The 24,040-nt window shown below is 38.8% G+C and overlaps 1 protein-coding gene across 2 annotated transcripts in view; it reads left to right on the forward strand.

Annotated features, from left to right (window-relative positions):
- prkcbb (protein kinase C, beta b) overlaps positions 1-24,040 on the forward strand; it is a 144,164-nt gene that overhangs the window by 105,793 nt on the left and 14,331 nt on the right. For both annotated transcript variants that reach the window (XM_079618958.1, XM_079618957.1), the window contains exons 12-16: positions 3,106-3,168; positions 4,522-4,660; positions 6,520-6,600; positions 7,130-7,237; positions 15,629-15,769. In XM_079618958.1, the coding sequence (XP_079475084.1) occupies positions 3,106-3,168; positions 4,522-4,660; positions 6,520-6,600; positions 7,130-7,237; positions 15,629-15,769 (532 nt within the window). The remainder of the gene's footprint in view (positions 1-3,105; positions 3,169-4,521; positions 4,661-6,519; positions 6,601-7,129; positions 7,238-15,628; positions 15,770-24,040) is intronic.

A 24,040-nucleotide genomic window follows, 5' to 3' on the forward strand; every position in this document is an offset into this window, starting at 1 on the left:
TGAGCAACAGTGCCGTTTTCCCGAATATCAGCAGGAATGTGTTCATCACCATGATCAACAGTTCAATAAACAAGAAGATAATATTGTGAGTTATATGAAGACACAATATTGTTAGTATTGTCCGTATTTGCACTATTTCACCAATGAAAATAGTTCTGAACAAAACCATAGATTAACCATTGTGTTATGTAGCAACACACAGCAGTATTTCATTACTGAATGAGTCATGTGCTTTAACAAATCTGATGAGTCAATAATTCAATGGCTCATTCTTGAAGACAGTCACTTGCTTTGTTCCTAAATGAATCAGTCGCATGAACTTTAGCATTTTGTTGATTCTGATTTAATTTTACTGGTAATAGCCCTATATTGTCTTATTATATAATATTTATTGATTACATTTAAGAACTTGATATATAAGATGTGTACTAATATTTCTCAAAATGCCCCTAGAAATAAATTTAAGTGGGCAAATAGCGCCCCTTAATGAAATGTTAATGTCTGTCACTGCTTTGAACTAACCACCACCAAACATAATATGAAGAATATGAAATATGAATGAATATGAGCTATGGGAATTAGCTGTCCATGACAGACCTAAACCAGCCAAGGTACCAGCACGCTCAGCAGAATATTGTCTAATTATTGTTATCGACAAAATCTAAGAAAATATATATTTTTCTAAATGTCAATATCTCACACCCCTACTCTTACTCTCGTTTTTAAGTTTAAAATTAGCATAAGATAAGTAAAAGGTAAACTAATTATCCTACTAATAAAGTGAACCCGGAGCATTTTGCATTCATAAAGCACAATCACAAGTTATATAGTCTGATGCCCGAACTCATTTAAAGTCATCACGTACAAGCTGAAATTCCTGTGAACCACCCTGTAACTAATTTGAAGAAAGAAAGAACCAACAGCAAATAGACAGGCGTTTGAGGATGATCTCAGTATGGGCGGCACCTTGGCAGTAGATGACTGAGCTGACCTTTGCGGCAATCTCCTCTCAGAACCACGTTCTGTCTCCACATCTAACAAGCTTCATCTCTATTTGCTTTGCTTTCAGCTTGCTGTCTGCCCTTTATCATAAAGAATTAGCCCGTTTCTGTGGAGGAGAGCCACATTGTCAATGTGTTGGTTATGAAGCGCAGCACAGTTCAAAGGTCAGGGTGATTATAAGCGTCCAATGACTTGGATGACCTGCTTGATTGCACCATTGCGATGATTGCTGCATGTTGTAGCTGTTGGTAGTAGAGTAGATCCAGGTTTCCACATGCAAAATCCCACAATGGTTGTATGGAACACAGTTAGGGACTTGTATTTTTCTGTATTAAGACATGATGAGAGTCGGTCTTATTTAATTGTGAGACACTGCATATTTTTACACTGGCAGTTTAACTTAAAACTGGCCACTTGTAAAATAGGTAATGTGAAAGCTATCATGCAGACCCTGGAGCGCACCGGGGTACTGAACCCGAGACTACCTGTAGGAGTGTGAATAGGAATGTGAAACCAACTCGGACTCGGTTCACACTTGTTTGGGAAGTAAAGCAACCAATTCATCACTAATTCAACAAAACGTTTGTAGGAGTGTGATGGTTTACCTTGGATTCGAGCAAAAGTGAGCGTGCAATGTCATTGTGTAGTGAGTGCAATGAGAGCAGTAAATAAATGGCTCGAAATCTGTTGTCTTCTCAAAAGAGTCTGTTTGCAAGCAGCAGAATGCCGCCTTCCTGCTACTCACAAACAGTAAACCCAAGTGTCGATCACTCTGCTGCTCATAATAGCACTAAATTAATTTTTAAAAACACAATAAATTGACCTGTTCTGTTTTTATTTTGTGTGTGCTGATGTAAGATGAATGCAAATGCACCAGGGTTCGATACAATCGAGTGTGAAACCAGACTCGGACCACAGCAAATGTGCCCAGTGTGAAAGGCCCCATAATTACTATTTCTGTCAGGACCACTATAGTCAAATACGATTGACAATTAGCATACAGTTTGGATTGGGGGTATGGTTCTGTTCTGGGCAAGAACTCCCTGCGCATCCATGCAGCCTAGCATGGATAAGAGCAGGGAGAGCAGCAATAAAATATTTTAATGTACAACATAATTCGAGAATTTAGTCTGATTCAAAGGAGAATCAGAATGCCAAATCCTGACTGGACGAAAGGAGGAGCTGGGGAGGGAGGAGGGTAATTAGCTCCTGAGAAACGCGATAGCTGCTGATAATGATAGGTGTCGTATTCCTATAGGTAGACGTGGATCAGCTGAGAGACCTGTCAGAACTGACGCTACACTTGGTTTTCTTCTTACTTTGCTCATTCTCCCCTATTCTTTCAGTATCTGGATATATACTGTAGCCACCATTTATTCACAAAATACGCACAAACATCTAGTTTTAAACAAAAAGCCATTTAGCAACAATTACCGCAAATGGTAATAACACAGCGTTAATTATGGCAGACAAATCTCGGTGAGATTTGTAAATGAAGCTCAAATGAAGCTGTAAAAGGGTTGCAAATGTTTAGCAAATTCTCCTCTCGTTTTTCTTTCTCTCTGAGTGGTGATAGCCGAAGGCTAGTTGCTGCTCTGGCCTGGAAACAGAAGTTATCTTTTGACATAATCTGGCTCTGTAGTGAGGCCTGTTTTCTACTCCACCCCCAGCTGCATTAGTCACTGAACACAGATGCTAATTCTCTTCAAATGTTGCTCTAAAATATGGGACAGACAAACACGCCACCTGATAAATAAAAGATTACTGCATGCTTGTATTAATAACAGATATCTGGCTTGCTTAATCTCTCTTATGTCTTTTCCGAGGGCAAAGCTCCAGTCTCCGTGCTCTCAACAGAAAATACACCTTTATCAAACGCACCTTTATGAATGATTTATTAGGCAGATCTCTGGAATACTTGATTCTGATTGGACCGTCGTAACACTATGCAGTCCCCTCTACTTAGTGTCAGAGTTTATTTTGTGATAATAGCCATCTGACCGGCTTTTGACCATCCACATTTTCAAAGAGAAGCAGCAAAACTGAATCTAAATCTCTTGGGCTCTGATGTTCATATTGATTCAGATGTGTGTGTGTCTTTAGGTTCTATGCTGCAGAAATTGCCATAGGCCTGTTCTTCCTGCATTTGAGGGGAATTATATACAGGTGAGTGAAACCCAGACAGCAACACACATATTAGTCACACATAGAACTGGAAAAAGACTTGCTGTTAACAATTGGTATGGCCACAGCAAGCATAGAGGGGCTGGGATATTAGACGACTCGCTTCCAGAGCAACACACAAAACACACTTGCTTACACATAGCAATTGATCTAAGAGTCGATGCTGTATTTAGTTTGACGCAAACAAAAACAAGGCTTTGAAGGATGGACGTACTGTCCATTAAATTTATTGTACTGTTGTTTAACTGAGTGACGATCATTCAGCCAGTGAAACATTGACTAAACAATACGTCTTTCCACAATTTTTTTCCACAATCTTGGGTTGTGATTAATTAAACATGCGTCTTAATGAAATAATGCAGCGTTTTGACTTGTTTCGCGTTTCATTACATTGCAAAAAACATTATTCTTTTTCATTGTACCAGTGTAGCAAGTCAGCCCCTGGACGATGGCCTAAACAGGAAGTTGGGCTGTAATCCAGTCTGTTAACACAAAACATGTTTCCACTGCAAACAGACAACACTCATGAATTCTTTACAAAGCCCTTTTTTCTCCTTCATCAAGCTCACCGGTAAAGCTGCATAGGCTGGCCAGTGTGATGAATATTAATGGTGTAGTTGAGATGATTTTGCTGGCGACATAAAAAAAGTTAATGAATATTGTAATGCTTTAATATATGCTTTATTGCTATTTGTCCATTAAGTCTGCACTATTAGACTAGTTTCATGACTTAAGAAAGATGATTAAATATTGTTTTGGATTGTAATACAGCCATAGAGTTGGTAAATTCATACATTTTCTGTGAATCATTTAAAAGTGATGTATCCATACTGTATTTCATTTAAAATACTTTAGGGGGAAAAAGAGCTACATAGCTAAATATTGTGTTTTGTGCATGTGTGCGTGCGCGTGTGTGTGTGCACGCGCATATATATATATATATATATATGTATATGTGTGTATGTGCAGCCAATGAGATTGTTTGATCAATGTTGAAATATTTTCACTGTTTGCTGTGGGGTAGTTAAAATTTCCTCTGAAACCCTCCAGCTCCACCTGCCTAGATCTGCTAGTGGATTTCTGTATGTCTATTCATGCAGCAGCAGCAGCAGCATATCTTATATGCGCACAGTAGTGTGTCTGTCTATATACCGGTATTAGCAGTAGCAGCAATAATCAACAGCGTATCAGATCTAGTCCGTATATATATATATATATATTATAATATAATATAACACAAACTCAAACATCATTGATTTACTCATTCTCAAAGTCATTCCTTGTTCTTGCCCATTTGCATTTTCCACCGATTCATCTCACCTCTTTGTTCATCAGAGATCTAAAGTTGGATAACGTCATGTTGGACGCTGAGGGTCATATCAAAATTGCTGACTTTGGGATGTGCAAGGAGAACATGCTTGATGGAGTCACCACCAAGACCTTCTGTGGGACCCCTGACTACATCGCCCCTGAGGTAAGTGCTTCGAAAGGTACATGTCTGTTGATGAGTAGCAAAGTATTGAATGAGAGAGAAGAGCCAGTGGCCTACATATTTAATGTGTGTATAATGTACCTGTACCTGTACTTGGTCTCACACCTACCCACCTTTACCAGTTAGTACTTAGACTAATCTTATATTGGGATAATACATGAAAACTTCAACATCAGAGCCGACTCAGTGAGGAAGTGAGTTGACTGAATTGTTAAGTCTGATTCGGACTGATTCACAAACATTTGACCAGATTGGCCTAATCATAAACTGTATTTAAAAATAATATTTGAAGGAGGTACTTTTTACTATACTGTTCAAAAGGTGGTAGATTGGTACGATTTTTTTATATATATTTTCATTTGAAAGTAGAAGTCTCTTTTTTTTCACCAAGGCTGCATTTATTTGATAAAATATAAAGTAAAAACTGTAATTTTTTGAAATATTATTACGATTTAAAATGTCTGTTTTTCTATTGTAGTACATTTTAAAATGTTATTTGTTCCAGTGATGTCAGAGCTGAATTTTTCAGCATCATTACTCCAGTCTTCAGTGTCACATGACCCTTCAGAAATCAGCTGAATATGCAGATTTTGGAGGAAACCGTGATCATATTTTTTTTCAGAATTCTTTTGTTATATATAACGTTCAAAAGAACTGCATTTATTTGAAATAGATCTCTTTTGTAGACACCAATTTTTTTAATGGTAGTACCGGTATATAAAGGGACCTCCTCTACATATTCCTTCTATAACTACTGTAGTTTCTGATTAGTAATGAGATTATTAATGAGGTATGTTGGCAAATCTGTGCTACAATAGAAGGAAATGAATCAAATACAGGATTTTGTGACTAGTGACTATACATTTTCCTGGTTTTACAATATTAAAAATGTTAAACGGCAAAGAACAATAATATAAAAAAAATTTATTGTGCTAAGTGTGACCATCCTTAGGTTAACGTTATGGAAGAATCTAATATAACTGCTCTAGATTAACATTATCGATAATTCAACTTAAATATCAGGTAAAATACCAGTAAGTTAAACACCCTAATAATAAATAATATAAAAAATATGAATAAGAAACACAGCTATGATAGAATAGCTAAGAAACACATGATAGCTGCAGTTTTCTTTATAATGACTGCATTCTCTCATACGGTGTTGTTTTTAGAAAGCAAACTCACTTAATTCAGTTTCACATCACCTATAAATCATTTCTGTAAATGTCTAAATGTTTTAAAATGAGTTAACTCACTAACAAATGTGAATCTTATTTTTGATATGTAAAAATCTACAAAGAAAAGCTTTTCCCAGGGGATTTCTCCAGAGCAAAATATGGCAAAAGAGGATTTTGAGATGACCACCAGGACACAATATGTCCAAGAAAAGCTTTTGTATTGTTTTATTGAAAGCCATCCTATCAATATTAACCACTGCATTGGCATCTCATATAAGTCAAACCATAAAATGGGTGTTACCCAGAGGCAGCATCATGTAATAGAAAGTTCATCTCACGTCACCGAGCACCACATGGTACAGCTCCAAGTGTAACCTGAGATGGATTCATGTCAACAACACACTCCCAAAGCCAGACACAACACGCTGTCGGAGTGGAAGGATTTGAGTTAATTTAGTCCTCAAAGCTTTAGCTATTTCATATTGTGTGCAAGACATTTTACAGCACGTATGTTGAAAGCACCATTTCAACACTTCAGGGCTTCTGAAACTCTCCAGCATGTGATTGTGCGGATTGATTTAAATAATTACAGTTGTCCTTGGAGTGTTACCCATTTGTAATTGGTTCTGTTTACGCCTTACGCTCTGTGTGTGTCTGTTTCAGATCATCGCATACCAGCCATATGGAAAGTCAGTGGACTGGTGGGCTTTTGGAGTGTTGCTCTACGAGATGCTGGCTGGGCAGGTAAGAGTTATGACAACCCAGATCAAGAAGGCCCACGTCAAGGGGTTTGTGCCTTTTTGGCCTTCTCTCATTCGCTCTGTTTCATTTCCTCTCTGCTGCTTGCAGTAAATCACCTCTCGCTATCTCAAGGTCAGTTTTTATTAATTACGCTCTGCAAATCTCCCGAGACTAACGGCAAGTATTTCATGCCTATCGGGCTCAGTCAATTATTTATGAATTGTTCTGAAACAAGTCAAGCTTTGAACGCTAGAGAAAAAAGTCTGAATTGTTTCCAGCGGAGACTGCTGCTGCTGAGCTGTCCTGACAAAAGGACGTCGTAATTCTCTCTAGTCTTCCCTAAATAAACAAGATTTGAAGAGGCACTTTTATGGTGATGACTTTCAAATTTCTGATTGTTAAAGAAACACGAGTGAAAACTGCAAGCAAATGAGACATAATCCATGTTATTATTGTCGACCATTTATAGTGACAGCAAACAGCATCTTCCTGTCATCTTCACCCTCTCTTCTCGCTCGGTCTCTTCCCACAGCCCCCGTTTGATGGTGAGGATGAGGATGAGCTTTTTCAGTCCATCATGGAGCACCATGTGTCCTATCCCAAATCCATGTCCAAGGAGGCTGTGGCCATCTGCAAAGGGGTGAGTCGCCTGTATACATCACATTCCTGAAGCAGTGACCAAAATCCTGTCTCATAGTGCAGGAAAATGTCCTAAACATTTCAAATTATAATAGTTTTTATTATTTGGTCATCAAATACAGTGGCATTCAAATGTTTGCGGTTAGTACGTTAGTACGTTTGGTTGTTTATTGTTGTTGTTGTTGTTTTTTTATGTAAAAAATTGTTTTTTTTAAAGCAAGGATGCCTGAAATTGACACTTCTAATGTTGCAAAAGATTTCTATTTCAAATATGTGCTGTTCTTTCTATTCTTTCTACTCATCAAAGAATCCAGAAAGAATGTATAGCACCAAATATTAAGCAGTACATCTTTTTTTCAACATTGATACAAAGAATAAATGTTTCTTGAGCAGCAATTATGATTTCTGAAGGATCATGTGACACTGAAGGCTGGAGTAATGATGCTGAAAATTCAGAAGGAATAAATTACATTTTAAAATATATTCAAATAGAAAATAGTTATTTTAATAATATTGTACAATATATATATATATATATATATATATATATATATATATATATATATATATATATATATATATATATATATATAATCAAATAAATACAGCCTAGGTGAGCAGAAGAGACTTCTTTCAGAAACGTTTTTTTTAATCGTACGGACCCAAACTTTTGAACAGTAGGCCTATAGTATATTAATTTAATTGTGACATTACTTTTTATTTACCCAGTTCTGATTACCATATTTTAAAAATAATTGCATTCATTTATGTCATGAGAATACATGCCTTTTTTGAATGACAGTCAATGGAGAAAGATTAGTAGTTACAGCATCTACCAGCAGGGGCTAACAGGGTCATACCTTGACCCCTTGGCCTGAGTGAACCCAAAAGGGTCAAATTCAGTTCAGGTTGACTCATGGGCCGGAAAGGTGCAGATACAGTCCAACTCATCAGCGTGTCCCTGAGAAAGTTGTTTCAAGGTGACTGTCTCTGGAGTTCACATACTATAAGTTGCTTTGAATAAAAATGTCCAGTAATTATATGACCTCGTGTGATGCATTATGAATCAGTTATTCATAGCTTCAGTGGTCATCGCAGTTCGCTCTCAGCTGGCTTGAAAAATTCCACCACCTCTGACCTAGCCTTTTAATATGCGCGCCACCACCCTCTCAAAAATGGCTCGTTCTGTCTGTTTCTCTCTCTCTATTCTTCATTCATTCATTCATACTCTCTCTCTCTCTCTCTCTCTCTCTCTCTCTCTCTCTCTCTCTCTCTCTCTCTCTCTCTCTCTCTGTTATTAGCAAGCCAGTGCTGCTCTAGACTCGAGCGCTGGCAGGTGAAGCAGCGAGTACACATGATCTAATTCTTTATTTGAGAGATCTTCTCTCCTGCAGATAAAAGCACACAAACATACGGCCTTAGACGGCACACAGCGGGAATGCCAATGACTCTTGGCTGTGTGCAGGACCCAGGATCTCAGCTCTGTTAGTTTCCTGCTTTTACTAGAGCATGGCTAGGCTGGCTTTAAAAGGATATGAATGTTTTTTTGTTGTTGTTTTTTTTGTGTGTGAAGATAAAGCCTCAACAAAACCAGACAAAAGCCTCAGAATGTCAGGGGCATCTCAGTCAATAGTATAACATATTCCCTAAAAGTGCTCGAAAGGGAGCTGTCTCCTATTTGCTTATTCTTTACATGTTTCTGTTCTTTCTCCTTGTCACTGCGGTGTCAGAGTGGAGCATATGGCTGCTGAGAAAAGGAGAAAATACTTTTGTCGCAAAATGAAAGCCAGGGATGTGCCGTGGAGGATGCGGGCACAATCTTGCGGTGGTTGGGATATGATACATCTGTTATCCGGGTGAATCTCACAAAACCTGTCAACAACATTAAAAAAAAAGAAAGTCAAGGACCATTTTAATCAACTTCCCAGTTCTTATTACCGTAATGCACAAATAATAATATTAGTACGGTAATTAATTAAAAAATATATAAATTATCTACAATACATTATGATATTATTTCAATTTTAAAGCATTTCAGAAGAAATTAAATAAATGCAAAGGCCGTGTGTTCATGAGATTCACCAACATAGATTTTCCCCGGGCTTTGATCATCTACCCAGCATGCCGTCTGGTGACCCATTTTGTTTGAGTTAGGACAATGGAAATCTTTGGTATTGGGAGGACAACAAGTTCTGGAATATAAAGTGGAAAGGGAGATGTGAGAGCAGGTGTCTCCGGAGGGACCTGCGCACTAATACATTCATGCTAATGTGAGCATTAAATAATGAATCAACCCTCTGCGTTCAGAATCTGAATGCAACCCCTCTTTGACTGGCTTCATGAAAATACAGCATGCTGCTGGGTAAAGCCTGATAAACAAAAGACCCCCTCCTCTCCTCCCTCTGTTCCCTCATTCTGCCTCTCTCTTTTCTACATCCTTTCATTTTCCATCTATTTTCTCTCGTAGATGTAGATGCTCTGGATAACCCTCGTCGCTTGTCTACCTTTTTTCTCCCTCGACTCATCCTCTTTCTGTCTTCTCCTCAGTTTGTCTGCAGAGCTCACTGTCTTGAGTTCTGTCTCCCTCTCTCTTCCATAGGATCTGCTGTAAGTGCTCGCTGAACTTCTCTAATAGCTTAATTCTGCAGTGCAGTGTGTCAGATCCTGGAGGGCCTTTCTCCACAACAATCTCCTAAAATAGAGCAGGAATACTAAATGAATCCTTGACATTTAAGACAGATTGGAAAATCCTGTAAGTTTGGACAAGCACGGCTTTAGGCGTGTGGCGCTGCCGCCCGCGCTTCCGGGAAAGCTACAATGGAGCCATGCAATATAAATGAGGTATTTCCCTTAACCAAGCGGAGCAATCGTTCTTCCAGCACAGTAATTGAATGACTAATTTAGTCTGGCCTTGTGACTTTCAGAGGACAGATGGACAAATTGAACCTGTCGTAATAAAAATGTTGATGCCTTATTCTGCCATAAAAAAGCTAATTCTCCTCTTTGCTTCTGAAGAGCCTGGGGTTTTAGTTGAAGGGGATATAGGCTTTTATGCACAGAACATCGGCTGAGGGAATATTCATTTGTGCCACTTACATCGGCAGATTGCAGAGAAACCGCACAGTGAGTGTATTAAACTCAGACGTGATGTATATATTGATGCACTAAATTTTTATAACCGTGTCTCAAAACGTAGTAAGCTGCCTACCTAGACAGCATTTTTGGGTGTATTCGTAATGCCCAAAAATATATACTTTTTAAAAAAAGTATGAAAATGTATTTGATGATCATTCATTACTATGGCATACACTACCCTTCAAAAGTTTGGGGTCGGTAAAATAAATCTATTTCTTTATTTGATCAAAAATACAGTAATATTGTAAAATACTATTACAATGTAACATAACTTTTTTCTATATTAAATCATTAGCAGAATTAATCCAGTCTTCAGTGTCACATGATCCTTCAGAAATAATTTTAATATGATGATTTGAAACAGTTGTGGTGCTCAATATTTATATAGAAATCGTGATAAAAAAATGTCAGTGTTCTTTGATGAATCGGAAGTTCAAAATGTATCCTTGCAGAATAAAAGTATTAATTTCTCTCCCAAATATCTCTCAAACTTTTGCACTGTAGTGTGTGTGTGTGTGTGTGTGTGTATATATATATATATATATATATATATATGGATATGTGTGTGTTCTTGTAGCTCATATAGTAGAGAATGATGCTAGCAACACCAAGGTCATTGGTTCAATTCCCAGGTTATTCATTGACTGATAAAATGTATTTCTTCGAATGCAGTGCAATGATAAACTTTGGATAAAAGCATCTGCCAAATGCATAAACGTAAAGTGCCATCTGACACCATAACTATGGTATGGCACCACCGCCGTATTTTTTAGTAAGTGTAGATAGACAGCTCAATATGTTTTGAGACACAGCATATGAGGATGATAAAGTAGCTGAATTATATTGTATTAATTCTATAAAAAAGAATTCTTCATTAATGAAAAGGCTGCCGGATGCGTTTAAGGACTGGTTTAATGAAGCTGACAGAGGCAGAGGATGGCGTACTGCTGAAATGGCTTGTGCAGCAGCGGTAACAGCAGATATGTGCGACTGCAGTGCTCCGAGTGCTAATTGAAGAGTATTATCAGTGTTGATGGAGTGTACAGCTCTGATATCATAGGATTAAAGTGGGATGCTGTGGTTCTTTGATATGGAACACAGCCCAGCACACCGCTGAGAGAGGCTTGGGACACAAGCCTGATACAGGCTGATACGCCATGACTAAGGCCAATCTAGAGCTCGCACACTTACTCTCGCTCACTTTTTTCTTTTTTCCACTTTCTTTTTGCATATGCTGTATTTGTGTAAGTGCTTGTCACTATACACTGACAGTACAATGGTATCTCGAGCCATCTGTCCAACCATCTGAGTGTTCTTGATACTGTTGGAATGTAGCTAATGTAAAAGTGGAGATAGATCTTTTGTCTTTTATATGTATTGTTTATTGAGTTTTCCTCATTGAGTAGAAGATACTGTTAGAATGAGCCATTACATAATCATTCACATTATCAAGTGATGATAATGCACCTTGCGATTAATAAGGGATCTTTAAATTGTGATTTCCAGATGTGGAAATGTCTTAAAAATTAGGAAAATTGTAAGTTTGGGAATAGTTTTGCTCTGTTTTATATTATAAATTGATATTTGAAGGTGCTTGGTGTAGAGTAAATGCTGGAATACACTACATGACTTTTGCTCAGATTTTTTACTTGATTTATAGTAAGGACACGTTGATGCTATTTTCTAAAAGTCAAAGCTAGTCTGCAGATTTGAGTTGACACATATTGAACACGTTTGATATTTTGAACCAGACATTTTTTTTTATACTGTGTTCATTTTATGTTTACTTTAAGGCTTATGTTTGAGTTGGTTATTGCTTGAACACCAAAATGTTACAAATTGTTCGGCCCTGCACTAACAAAGTTACAGTGTAAAAAGTCTTTATTATTTTGTATTATCTTTGCAGATGCACTCCCCAACAAAACTACAATCATTCTAGAATGATTATTTTCAAATAGAGCTGTGGCATCTTGTTGAAAATACCCAATGTGCCTACATAAAATACATGTATAAAGTATAGTAGTTTTATTTTATTTTATCCATTCATTGTTGTTAAATCCTTATCTATTATGATTTCTTATCACAGGACCATGAAAGACTAGAAAAGTAATGGAACTTTATTAGTTCAAAAACCATTGACACATATTTACTTGTAAGAGTGAACCCTTGGTTTAAGATGAATCCATCTTAGGTTCATTTGAAAAGACAGTGATGAGGCAAAACATCCCATAGGTTTCTATTGCTGTCTGTCTTTCATGTGACCAACCGAGTCACCGTCACTAACCCAGAGTTAAACTTTAAGAGCATCAGTGCTGAATTCTCTGAAGAGCACTCCTGCCACACTTCTGTGAAGAGGGCTGAAGAAGGCCAGGAGGGAGAGATAAAGCAATTGACTTGACTCCGATGCTGCAGGTCACTTGTGTTTTTGGCTTCAGACGGCCTCTAGAGCCTCTTCTGAATTGCACTGTCAGATTACACTGCAGCTCTGACGTTCAGAGCGGGACAGCTGTGAAATATGAGCGGTCAGCTGTACAGAAACAAGCTGAAAATGAGAGATGGATGGGTAGGAAGGTTTTTTTATAAATCAAATGTAAATTCATGTCCCAGTTATACTTTATCACATTTTCCTAGTTGAATAAACATTAAATTAAAAAAACTATTCTATTTTGTATTTTTTACATAAAACTATGTAGGTAATGTTCTGTTTATTAAAACCAAGTATACATTTTTACATAAAACTATGTAGGTAATGTTCTGTTTATTAAAACCAAGTATACATTTTTACATAAAACTATGTAGGTAATGTTCTGTTTATTAAAACCAAGCATAATTTTCATAAATGTAGTTTTTTTTAAGCATTTAATAATAATAATAATAATAATTCATTACATTTATATAGCGCCTTTCTGGACACTCAAAGCGCTTTACATAGAAGGGGGGAATCTCCTCAACCACCACCAATGTGCAGCATCCACTTGGATGATGCGACGGCAGCCATATTGCGCCAGAACGCCCACCACACACCAGCTTACTGGTGGAGAGGAGACAGACTGATCAGAATATGGGGATAATTAGGAGGCCATGATGGACAGAGGCTAAGGGGCAAATTTGGCCAGGATGCCGGGGTTACACCCCTACTCGTTTCGAAGGACATCCTGGGATTTTTTGTGACCAAAGAGAGTCAGGACCTCGGTTTAACGTCTCATCCGAAGGACGGCGCTCTTTGTCAGTATAGTGTCCCCGTCACTACACTGGGACGTTAGGACCCACACAGACCACAGGGTGAGCGCCCCCTGCTGGCCTCACTAACACCTCTTCCAGCAGCAACCTGGTTTTCTCAGGAGGTCTCCCATCCAAGTACTAACCAGGCTCAGCCCCGCTTAGCTTCAGTGGGAAACCAGTCTTGGGTTACAGGGTGATATGGCTGCATTTTTACATCTATTCCAAAATAATAGCTTAAGGCACTTACAATTTAAACAATTAGTTGTATTTGTGAACTGGTGTTCCGCTGTTCTTTTTAATATTCAACTTATTTTCATCAGTCATCAAGCTTGGTAAACACTGGTCACAGACACGAAGATGTACCTTTAATTTCACCAAGCTGATTTCTTACCAAAAACAAAAAACACGGTCATCATGTTTTCAGGCCATTTCTAGTTTAATTGTGACCTAAATCGGTTATATCTAAGTAGCTGAGTTGTTTACTTACTTTTAAGTTAGTCGTCCCATTAACACCATTATGTTGTTCATACAGACCGATTCGCGAACAAAACAAGAGGCGGGTTTTATCGCATGAACCAATCATATCCAATCATAGCACATTGGAGGCACTGCCTCCTCTCACGTGACTTTCCCCCATTCATTCTCAATTACCCCTCAACAAACCCACCGTATGCTTTAGGGGGTCTGTTAAAAGTCAAAGGGCTCAGTAGAGATGTGGACTCCCGCTGTAACTTTACCTGATGGTCTCGCTGTTGGACACTGCTGTGTGTAATGTCACATTATGTACATAATGTCACATTTTTGTAATATGGATTATATTCTCATCCTATTTTTTGATGAGGCACTGCCTCCCTTGCCTCCTCGGAGGAAACGCCCCTTATAGATTGTGTTTTATAGAAAGACAGATTGATGTGGGTTTTGAATAGATCGATATATTTGAATAGATGGACATATGGATGTAGAGCAAGAATCATCCAGCTGTGTCTCTGTGGCAGCATGGCCCAGCTGTACATGTCAGCACTGCCACACAGTGAGCGAGTGTGTCCTGGCCCCTGCTGTATACATTAATGATGACAATGATGACAAAGCTTCAGAGGCCAGAGGACCACACGCCTCTTAGCAAGCGCCATGAGTCCAGAAGGCATCTCGGGTCAGGGATTGATCCAACCCATCCCGGCCGGCCCCGACCCAGCCCCTTCCTGATCCACTGAGGGTTAAGGCTCTACCAGTCAGCAGAGACCTTCATCTCCCTCACTTCACCACCACCTCCACCTGTGCCTTACAAGAGCCTGGAAAGACTTTCTCTGCTGCCATCAATTTTTCATGCGCACTGAGGCGCTGAAGAAGAAGCGGCAAGTTGTTTTTCCCCTCGCCTAATCTCTCCTACACACGCTAAAGTCACTCACTGGAATAAAATAGCCAAACGATTTTGTTATATTCAACATAGCATGTTCTACTGGGGAATAAAACAGCTGTCGGTGAAGGGGAAAAACGGAGAGAGTTGGGTGTGCGGAGGAAGCTGATGAAAATAAGCTGGGCTAAAACAAAGGTTGCAAAGTAACAATTATTTGAACTAAAACATTTACCGACTTTCTAATTTCTTTGGATTTAGTTTTACGCCCTACAGGGATATTAATGAAACATGTATTTTTGACCCATTATACAAAATTATTGAAACTCATCTACAGTATGGCAGGTACCCTGGCTGTATTTTGAGCTAAATATTTGAGCTCTGTGTGTTGCATATTAATATAATAAAATTAATAATATGCATGCATATTAATTTAAATATATGAATGAAAAATGTATCATGCGGCATACATAAATTATGTAGTAAGGTACAAAAACTACTCTCTGCTCATCCTGTAATGTAAATGTATTTTGTCAGAAAGAAAATATATAAATATGCTGTTATTTCTGATTAATTTGATTAATTATTCTGTATATCATCTATTAAATTGGATTATTTCTTAAGCAATTGACAGCCATACTATACCTAGTGGTCCTCTCACCTCTCTGCTCTGTACCGTTTCAGCTGATGACCAAACACCCAGGCAAGCGTCTGGGCTGTGGCCCTGAGGGGGAGAGAGACATCAGGGAACACGGCTTCTTCCGTTACATGGATTGGGAGAAGCTGGAGAACAAGGAAGTTCAGCCACCATTTAAACCAAAGGCCGTAAGTCCAGCCAATCACCTCCTCTCTAACACACAAACACATCTCTCTCTTGCTCACATTCACTCCTCGTGTGTTTCTGTGATCTGGAACACTGGTGGTTATTTCAGAATTGAGTCTAAATTAGAGTTTCATTACCTTTTATCTTTCTTATCGATACTTAACACATAACGCATGACATTATTTGCCAAAGTAAGACAGCATTGCATCAACATTAACAACCCAAATGACTATTCCTAACCCCAATTCGACCTCAACTCTATTTAAACTCATCAGTTACTCAGTTTGGACTGAATTTGAATTTGAGTATTAGGAAATATAATTAAAATAAGAAATGTTTGAAATGTCACCTGTAGACATTTGTATTTTATAATTGAGACATTTTGTTCATTATATTTAATAAATTAATTTAATGTTTAATAAATATTTAATAAATTAATACATTTTCAGCTTTTTTATGGTGAAATAACATCTTTCCTAGAATGCTGTTATTTATGCAAAATATTATATATTCACTAGATTGAAAAATTGATGTTACATTTATTTCTATAAAGTAGAAATCAGTTATAAATCTTAAACAGTATTTGACAGTATTAAAGATGTTGACAAAAATTATGCATTTCAGGGAATAAATGATAATTATTTGTAAATGTATAAATGTACGGTAACATTCCAGTTCAACATCCTGTCGGTCTCAATTCAATTGAAATTTTTATCAAATTCCTTTTCCTAAATTCTGAATTTCACTCAACCCTGCAGTCTAGAAACCTAACCCTATAATCAGAGGGCTGTGATTGGTTAACATTGATGTTGTCTCAGCATGACCAGCAAAGGATGTTAATACAGGAAAGTGTCTTACTTGTGTAAATCAAATTAAATGACCCATAACAGTTCAAGCTCAAATTGGCCAAGCAGTTTTTGAAGCCAGTGTCAAAGTAGTCAAATTCTACTGTAGCACAGAGATGACAAGTAAAACTTTCAGGGCAGTGGAGAGCAGTAGGGTGTAATGAGGAGCCTGTATGTCCTCCTTACACACCACAGCAAGAGGCACAGTAGCATCTTAGCCTTGTCTGGCCGAGCTGAGGCGCGTTTGTCAGCCTCAGTCAGATCCTTAATGAGTACAGCTCGTGCGTGTGTGTGTGTGTGTGTGTGTGTGTGTGTGTGTGTGTGTGTGTGTGTGTGTGTGTGTGTGTGTGTGTGTGTGTGTGTGTGTGTGTGTGTGAGCTGTCAGATGGAGCAGGCATTGCCAAGGCAGTGCTGCATTGTGCTTCCCTCCACGTCAGCCTTCCTGACCTTCTGCTCTGGCCTTAGAAGTGATCTCCTTTCTGCAGTGCCTTCCTGGTTATGAGGTCTCGGCACAGTCATTGAGAACAGATTGTCACAAGTTTTACTTAGGCACTTGAATTGAACGCTTTAGTTTTAGTTGAAGTGGTAAAGGTGAAGCCAAGTGCGTCATTTCTGTGCCACTAGTGTCACCAAAAGGAATTGCAAAAGAAATAATGACTTTTTTCAAACAGGTTTTCTTGACACACACCTTTTCTTCCATTCACCTCCTAAATCACACCATTGGTTGAGCCAGTGTTACTGAGTCAGGTTGCTCGATATGCCCAAACAGAGCAATGTGTTTGACATGAAACGTCATTGGTTCTTGCTTGTCTCATAATCAATTGCAACACTGTGCTATTTTTGTCATTTGTATTTTACTATAATCGTACGATAATTTCACTATTTAATACCACTGCATACTTTTTACTATGGCTAAATTCGAACATGAATAATCTGCAAAGTCAACATCCTTTTTGCAGAATTTTCTGCTTGAAATCCTTCCCGTCTTTGTTTTTTCAGGCTTTCTTGCACAGTTACATTAGCTCACTGTTCAGGTGTGTGTGTGTGATTGGGAGTGTTCACGTGGCGTTTGGTGCCTGTGGCAGCAGATGGATGTTTGTGTGCTGGTGTCATTAGCTGAGCACAAAGACAGATGATTTTAGACCCTCTTCGTGACGATGCCCGCATGCCGGATGGACACTCAAATAACGTGATTTGCAAACTTCATCAAAGGCAATTAGGATCTGAACAAGACTAATTTTGTCTCATGTGGAGACCAAAAAGACATGCACACAAACTTTTTCCAGAACTTAGTAAGAGGCATCCGTAGGCAGCATGCTAAGGCATCACAGGCACGCTCCAGAAAAAAAGGCCATCCCAGAATGCACTGTGATGAGCGTAGTGAAAACTAAATACAAGATGGCGGACAATGTGAGAGAAATGCGATTAGAAATATAATTCATTCAATTAGGGGTGCACTGAAACTTGCGTCCGATATGGATCATTATTTTTATATATTTTTCAGGGTCTGTAGACCCTCTTTGCTGGGGCATGATCCTGAGTTAAAAAAATACTGATAAGTATCAGTATCAGTAGAGATTGCCATATGCTATCCTGAGAATTATTTTCCCTAATCAGTTTTTCAAGCAATTGTGTCGTGTGTTTCCTATCAGCTGTTTAGAAACAGAATTAGCGATGCCAGATTCGTGAATGAATCACTCTTCTGATCTAATTAGTCAAAATTGTTTGCCAAAAGGTCCGAAATTGTTCACGATTCAGTTTGATTCATTCAGATAGTTCACTTACGCACTGAATCTTCTGCATTGTATCTGTTATTGGATACTTTGTTAGACAGAAAACAAAAATAGCACCAGATGAGGGGATATATACCTACTTTGTAGGAATAAAAACGTGACTTCTGTCGTTTGTCAATGATGAAGCAGCTCTGTATTGCGCATACAGCTTGTGAAAGATGCTTTTATGGCATATATTTTAAATATTAAAATAGGTTTTTTTCAATGTCTGTTCATGTTCTTGTCATGAATTTAGGCATCTAAACATAATAATACACAGTAAGAAATATGGATAATTATTCATTTTGAGAGAAGCTGAGATAAAATAGAGGTGGGAAGTAACTCATCAAAAAAATTTAATAATTTTTTTCCATAATCTATCACTATCCCTTTTTATTAAGTAGATGGTGGCAAACGTAATCTAAAAATAGATGCAAATTAATATTCAGATAAGAAATAAATAATTGAATCACTAATAATGCCTGATTTGGTCTCAATGTATTGTTCATCGAAATAAAACATTATGACAAAAAATGGCAATAATGTATATTGCTATATGTATATTTCCCATGTCGCTAACGTTTGACTTTTATAATGCCACCTTAAAAGGCAGCTCCCAATGTAGGCAGTGTATTCTTTTCAAAACTATTACCGGGTATGTGCATTTGAAGGTCCAGAACATGTAGACTGAAGACTGTTCCCCAGAATCTGCCCCGTTTGCTGATCACCTCCTCGCCCAGATCTCACTCCGCTGGGAAACACAGTAGTCTGACGTAGGATTTGGATGGAGTGTCCCTCTACACATCATAGCCTGTGGCTCTGAAATTAAGCGTGACAGCAGTGTCTGGCAAGGGATCATGCCATTGAGGTGGATTAGGGAATCGTACCCAGGTGATGCGAGACAGTCAGAGTGACTTTACAGCTCAGGTTTGGAGCAGAACGAGGGGACGGCCTCCATACGGAGCTCTTCATTTCTCTGCTGGTGCTGTTGAATTTTCTGGTGGCAGGTGAGAAGTGACTATTGATTTGTTGTTTGGGATGCTAGCCAGCTCTAGGTGGAACGCCTCTGGCTGTTTCTGCAGCAGATGGACTGTTGTTGCCTACGTGGTACAAGACTGGCAGTGATAGCCCGCGTGTGCCAGCCACGGGAGGGCGGCTCTCTGAACGCTGACAGTCTCGTTGCTGCCAGCGCTGCTCACTCTCACTTCCTGTATGTCAGTCGGCACCTTCTCTATGTCGGTGTAGATTGGACACGGTCACCTTAGTCTCACCCTTTCATTGACACACACTGTCCGTCATGCTCTGCTCTTGCTGGAATAAAGGAATGATGGGTGGAGGTGAATAGGGATCAAAGCCAGGTGAGGAGAGTGACAGATTCATTATGAAATGTCTAGCTGATACTGTCAGGTTGATACTGTTATTGCTAGTTAATACTGGTGCTGGTTTTGGTGATCATCATCATCATCAGTTAAATGGTGAAGCATGATGTCATGCATGATCTTTTTGGTGAATGCATTAATGCCTCTTTCTGGTTAAAGGGATAGTTCACACAAAAAAAGTATATAAACGAACTAACCATTTTGCAGAATGTTCCGGGTATCTTTCCTTACAGTGAAAGTGAATGAGTGGTTGCAGTTGAGCCCCAAAAAAAGCAATGACCAAGTTATGGCAGGATGCGAAGTTTGACATTAGTGATTATTCATAATAATCTTGAATGAATATATGATTATTTCTGGGAGACCTTTCAAACCCAAATTGCACAGCAAACTTTTTCACCTCTAATTCTAATACATTTGTTTTAGATTCAATTAGATGGATATTCCTTATAAAACAACACTTGTTTTTCCAATTTAAAGGATTAGTTCACTTTTAAAATGAAAATTCTGTCATCATATACTCACCCTTAAATTGTTTCAAACCTGTATGAATTTCTTTCCTCTGCTGAACAAAGGAAGATATTTAGAAGAATGTCAGTAACCAAACAGGTTACCTGTTACCTTAAATAATCCGTTTATCACTGTAAAGCTGCTTTGAAACAATCTACATTGTTAAAAGCGCTATATAAATTAAGATGATTTGACTTGACTTAACTTAATTAGACACATTAAATTGGTGACAATTAAGATATGTATACATTTACAGATTTCTATTTCAAATAAAAGTTATTATTTGAACTTTCAATTGATCAAAGAATCCTGAAAAAAATGTATCATGGTTTCCACAACAATATTAAGCAGCCCAACTGTTTTCAACATTGATAATAATAATAAATGTTTCTTGCAGCAAATCATCACATTAGACTGATTTCTAAAGGATCATGTGACACTGAAGACTGGAGTAATGATGATTTAAATCAGCTATGCAATCACAGGAATAAATTACATTTTAAAATATAGTATAATAGAAAACAGCTATTCACAGTTAATGTTTTGGTCAATAAAATGTCACAATATTCACTTCGTATAGATACAATAGCGCGTGTGCATATCCTCTGGTTAATAGAATAGAATAGAATTCAACTTTATTGTCATTGCACATGTCGCAAGTACAAAGCAACGAAATGCAGTTTGCATCCATCCAGAAGTGCTTTAGCAAAATATAGCAGCATGATGTCTATACAATATTTACAGTAGTGCAGTTAAAAAATCAGTGTAATATATATGGATAAATTATATAGTAATGATATAAAGGGCAAGTGGCTGTAGGTGACGGTTCAGTCCATGTTATTTTCTCCATTGTGTGTATGTTCAGTTATGGGTGATTGTGAGTGGTTGTGAGTACGTGTATGTTCAGTCCATGAGTTTAATGAGTGAGATGTCAGGAGGCAGAATTCAGGAGTCTGACAGATGTAGGAAAGAAGCTGTTCCGGTACCTGGTGGTCTTAGTCTGGAGGCTCCTGTAGCGCCTCCCAGAGGGCAGGAGGGTGAAGAGTCCGTATGCTGGGTGACTGGGGTCTTTAATGATTTTCCCTTTTCAGACACCGCTTCCTATAGATGTCCTCTATGGAAGGTAGTGGTGCTCTGGTGATGCGCTGGGCTGCTTTCACCATTCTCTGTAACGCCTTCCGGTCCGAGGCAGAGCAGCTCCCGTACCAGACTGTTATACAGTTGGTCAGGATGCTCTCAATTGTACAGCAGTGGAAGTTCACCAGGATAATAATTTGACTGTAAATGGCTATAGACAAAAGCAGCTTGAGAAGACGCTGTGGAAACACCATCATCTCATGCTGAGGTCCAGCAATGGTCTTTTGAACAAGGCTTGCCCGGAGTGAAAGTTGGAGAGCATGTTGTAGACAGAAGTGAGAAGTATGGGTTGTGTGTGACCGTGATGCTCTGTAGCTTTTGCTTTAAAGAATGTTATTCTCCTTTCATTCCCTCTCCCTTTATCCCAGTGTGCAGCAGTCATTCAGAGATATGTGTGTGCCAGAGAGAGGACGACAGGGAAAGTATGGATGCGTGTGTGAGAGAGAGAGAGAGAGAGAGAGAGAGAGAGAGAGAGAGAGAGAGAGAGAGAGAGAGAGAGAGAGAGAGAGAAATAGTTGTAAATGGGCTGTGTTTAACACAGCGGTCTTCAGACAAGCCACTTGTCACGTGTGTCCTTAATAGCAGGGACTGTTCACAGTGGATGTGCCCCCCTGATGTTAATGACTGTAGACAGGTGGTTTTAAGAGGACACCGAAAAGCTTTTGCCTCAATATTCAGGGGTGGATGAGATGCAGGTCATTCGACTCTCTGTGGGTTCACTTGCCTGCGTGGCACGGCGTGTATGGCGGTGAGTGGGCAGATCCATGAGTCGCAGCCTCCTGTGATTGTGTTCGGAAACACTAATGCATCTGCAGCGGGGTGGCCGAGGTCAGGTGACTGCTGCATCGGACCATTAATTGAGTTTAAATTAGAGGGGCTTCTGAATGCAGGGGTACACAGATGCTGCGCAAGGTGATTTAATGGTTCCCACACAGATGTTATGCCTCAGTGCTCTGTCTGTGTGTGTGTGTGTGTGTGTGTGTGTGTGTGTGTGTGTGTGTGTGTGTGTGTGTGTGTGTGTGTGTGTGTGTGTGTGTGTGTGCGTGTGCGTGTGCGTGTGCGTGTGCGTGTGCGTGTGCGTGTGCGTGTGCATGTGGTGGGTGGACTTGCCATGAAAGTCTGAGCTTTTGTTGCGTCTCTGTCTTATTTAAGATGTATTGGTTGTAAATCATTCACATGGTGGTCAGATCCCTCTTGCTGAAAATGCAGAGCCACATCTAAAGCTATTGTGTTAGCTGCCAGGTCCACGCTAAGGATTCTGGGCTAATGGTACAGTCAAGAAAATTAGGTCATTTCTTGCTTTATGAAATGGGGCTTTTCAAGGCTCAAGCTTTTGTTGGGCTGCCTAGTGGCAAGGGGGTATTTCTTTGAAGGATTTGAGTCTTACTAATGCTTCGGTTTACCTGAAATTCAGGTAAATACTGCATTTAAGAATGTGATAGATGATCATTTTAAGTGCTTTTTGTTTAACTTAATCATGCAGTGATGGATTATAAACGTTTCTGTGCAACACTATTATAATATGAATTCAAATAAATTCATAATTGTATTAATCAAGAATGCGTTAAATTGGTCAAAAGTGACAGTAAAGTTATTTATAATGTTACAAAATAAGTGCTGTTTTGAATGAATACCTGCTCATGATTTCATAATCCACTTTAGGAAAATTCTTTTTATGCTAAAAAAAAATGAGTTCTCTAAATGTAATGCAGCATTGAAAACATGGGGAAATTGACAAATATATATTGTTACTAGTAGTAAGTAAAAGTATATCGTTTCCAGTTTTTTTTTAAAGTTGCTTTTATTTTGAAGGAGCTGTGGTAAATGGACCCAACGTTGATTGCCCACCCATTGTGCTCATGGAACCCTTATAGACTTTAGCAAGGTCTTCACTCTGATTGGTGGAAATGATGAACTCCTGTGAAGTCGAAAGCTTGTGAATTTGTCCCGTGCTGTGGGTCTATTTGATGCATACGCATCATATCTGATCTACAGTGTTAGTGTTGGTTCTCCACTAATGACTGTGTAGTATTACAGTAGGCTATGGCACAACGTATGGAGTCACAATATGTTTTGATAAATAATGCATATGTAGAACAGTAACACGTGGATTGTGATATGCATCATACTGTGAGCTGTCTCAGCTCCACAGCAATAATATTCACCACTTGCCAGATTTTTCCTCTCTTTCAATGTGGCTGCACCTACAGTATTATTTGCCAAAGGAGAGGATGCAGAGATACATCATCATGGGCCAAAGGTAGAGAACTGGCCAGGTTTGGAAGGTTCTGTTGGTTTGACTTTGCTTGCTGTTCATGAATATTACATGACTGTGCTAAAAGGTGAGTTTTGCCGCTGATCGATGCTCTCCACAAAAAGAGGTCCGTATGTGTGCGAGGAATTTCATTCTCATTTACAGATTTGCTTGTGTGGACTCACCTGTTTCTTACCCTTATGATGAGCGAGCTATTTAAATGTCACTGGAAGTGCAATAGAACATTGGAATTTCAAAAGCTGACATTTGAACTGAAGCGTATGTGTTTGCGATGGCATTAATGTTGTTATTGTTTTCACTGTTGTTGTTGTTGTTGTTGTCGTTTTCAAAAGCATCATGAATGACACCCTAACACGCC

Source organism: Phoxinus phoxinus (genome assembly GCF_949152265.1).
Source record: "Phoxinus phoxinus genome assembly, chromosome: 1".
Lineage (NCBI taxonomy): Eukaryota > Metazoa > Chordata > Actinopteri > Cypriniformes > Leuciscidae > Phoxinus > Phoxinus phoxinus.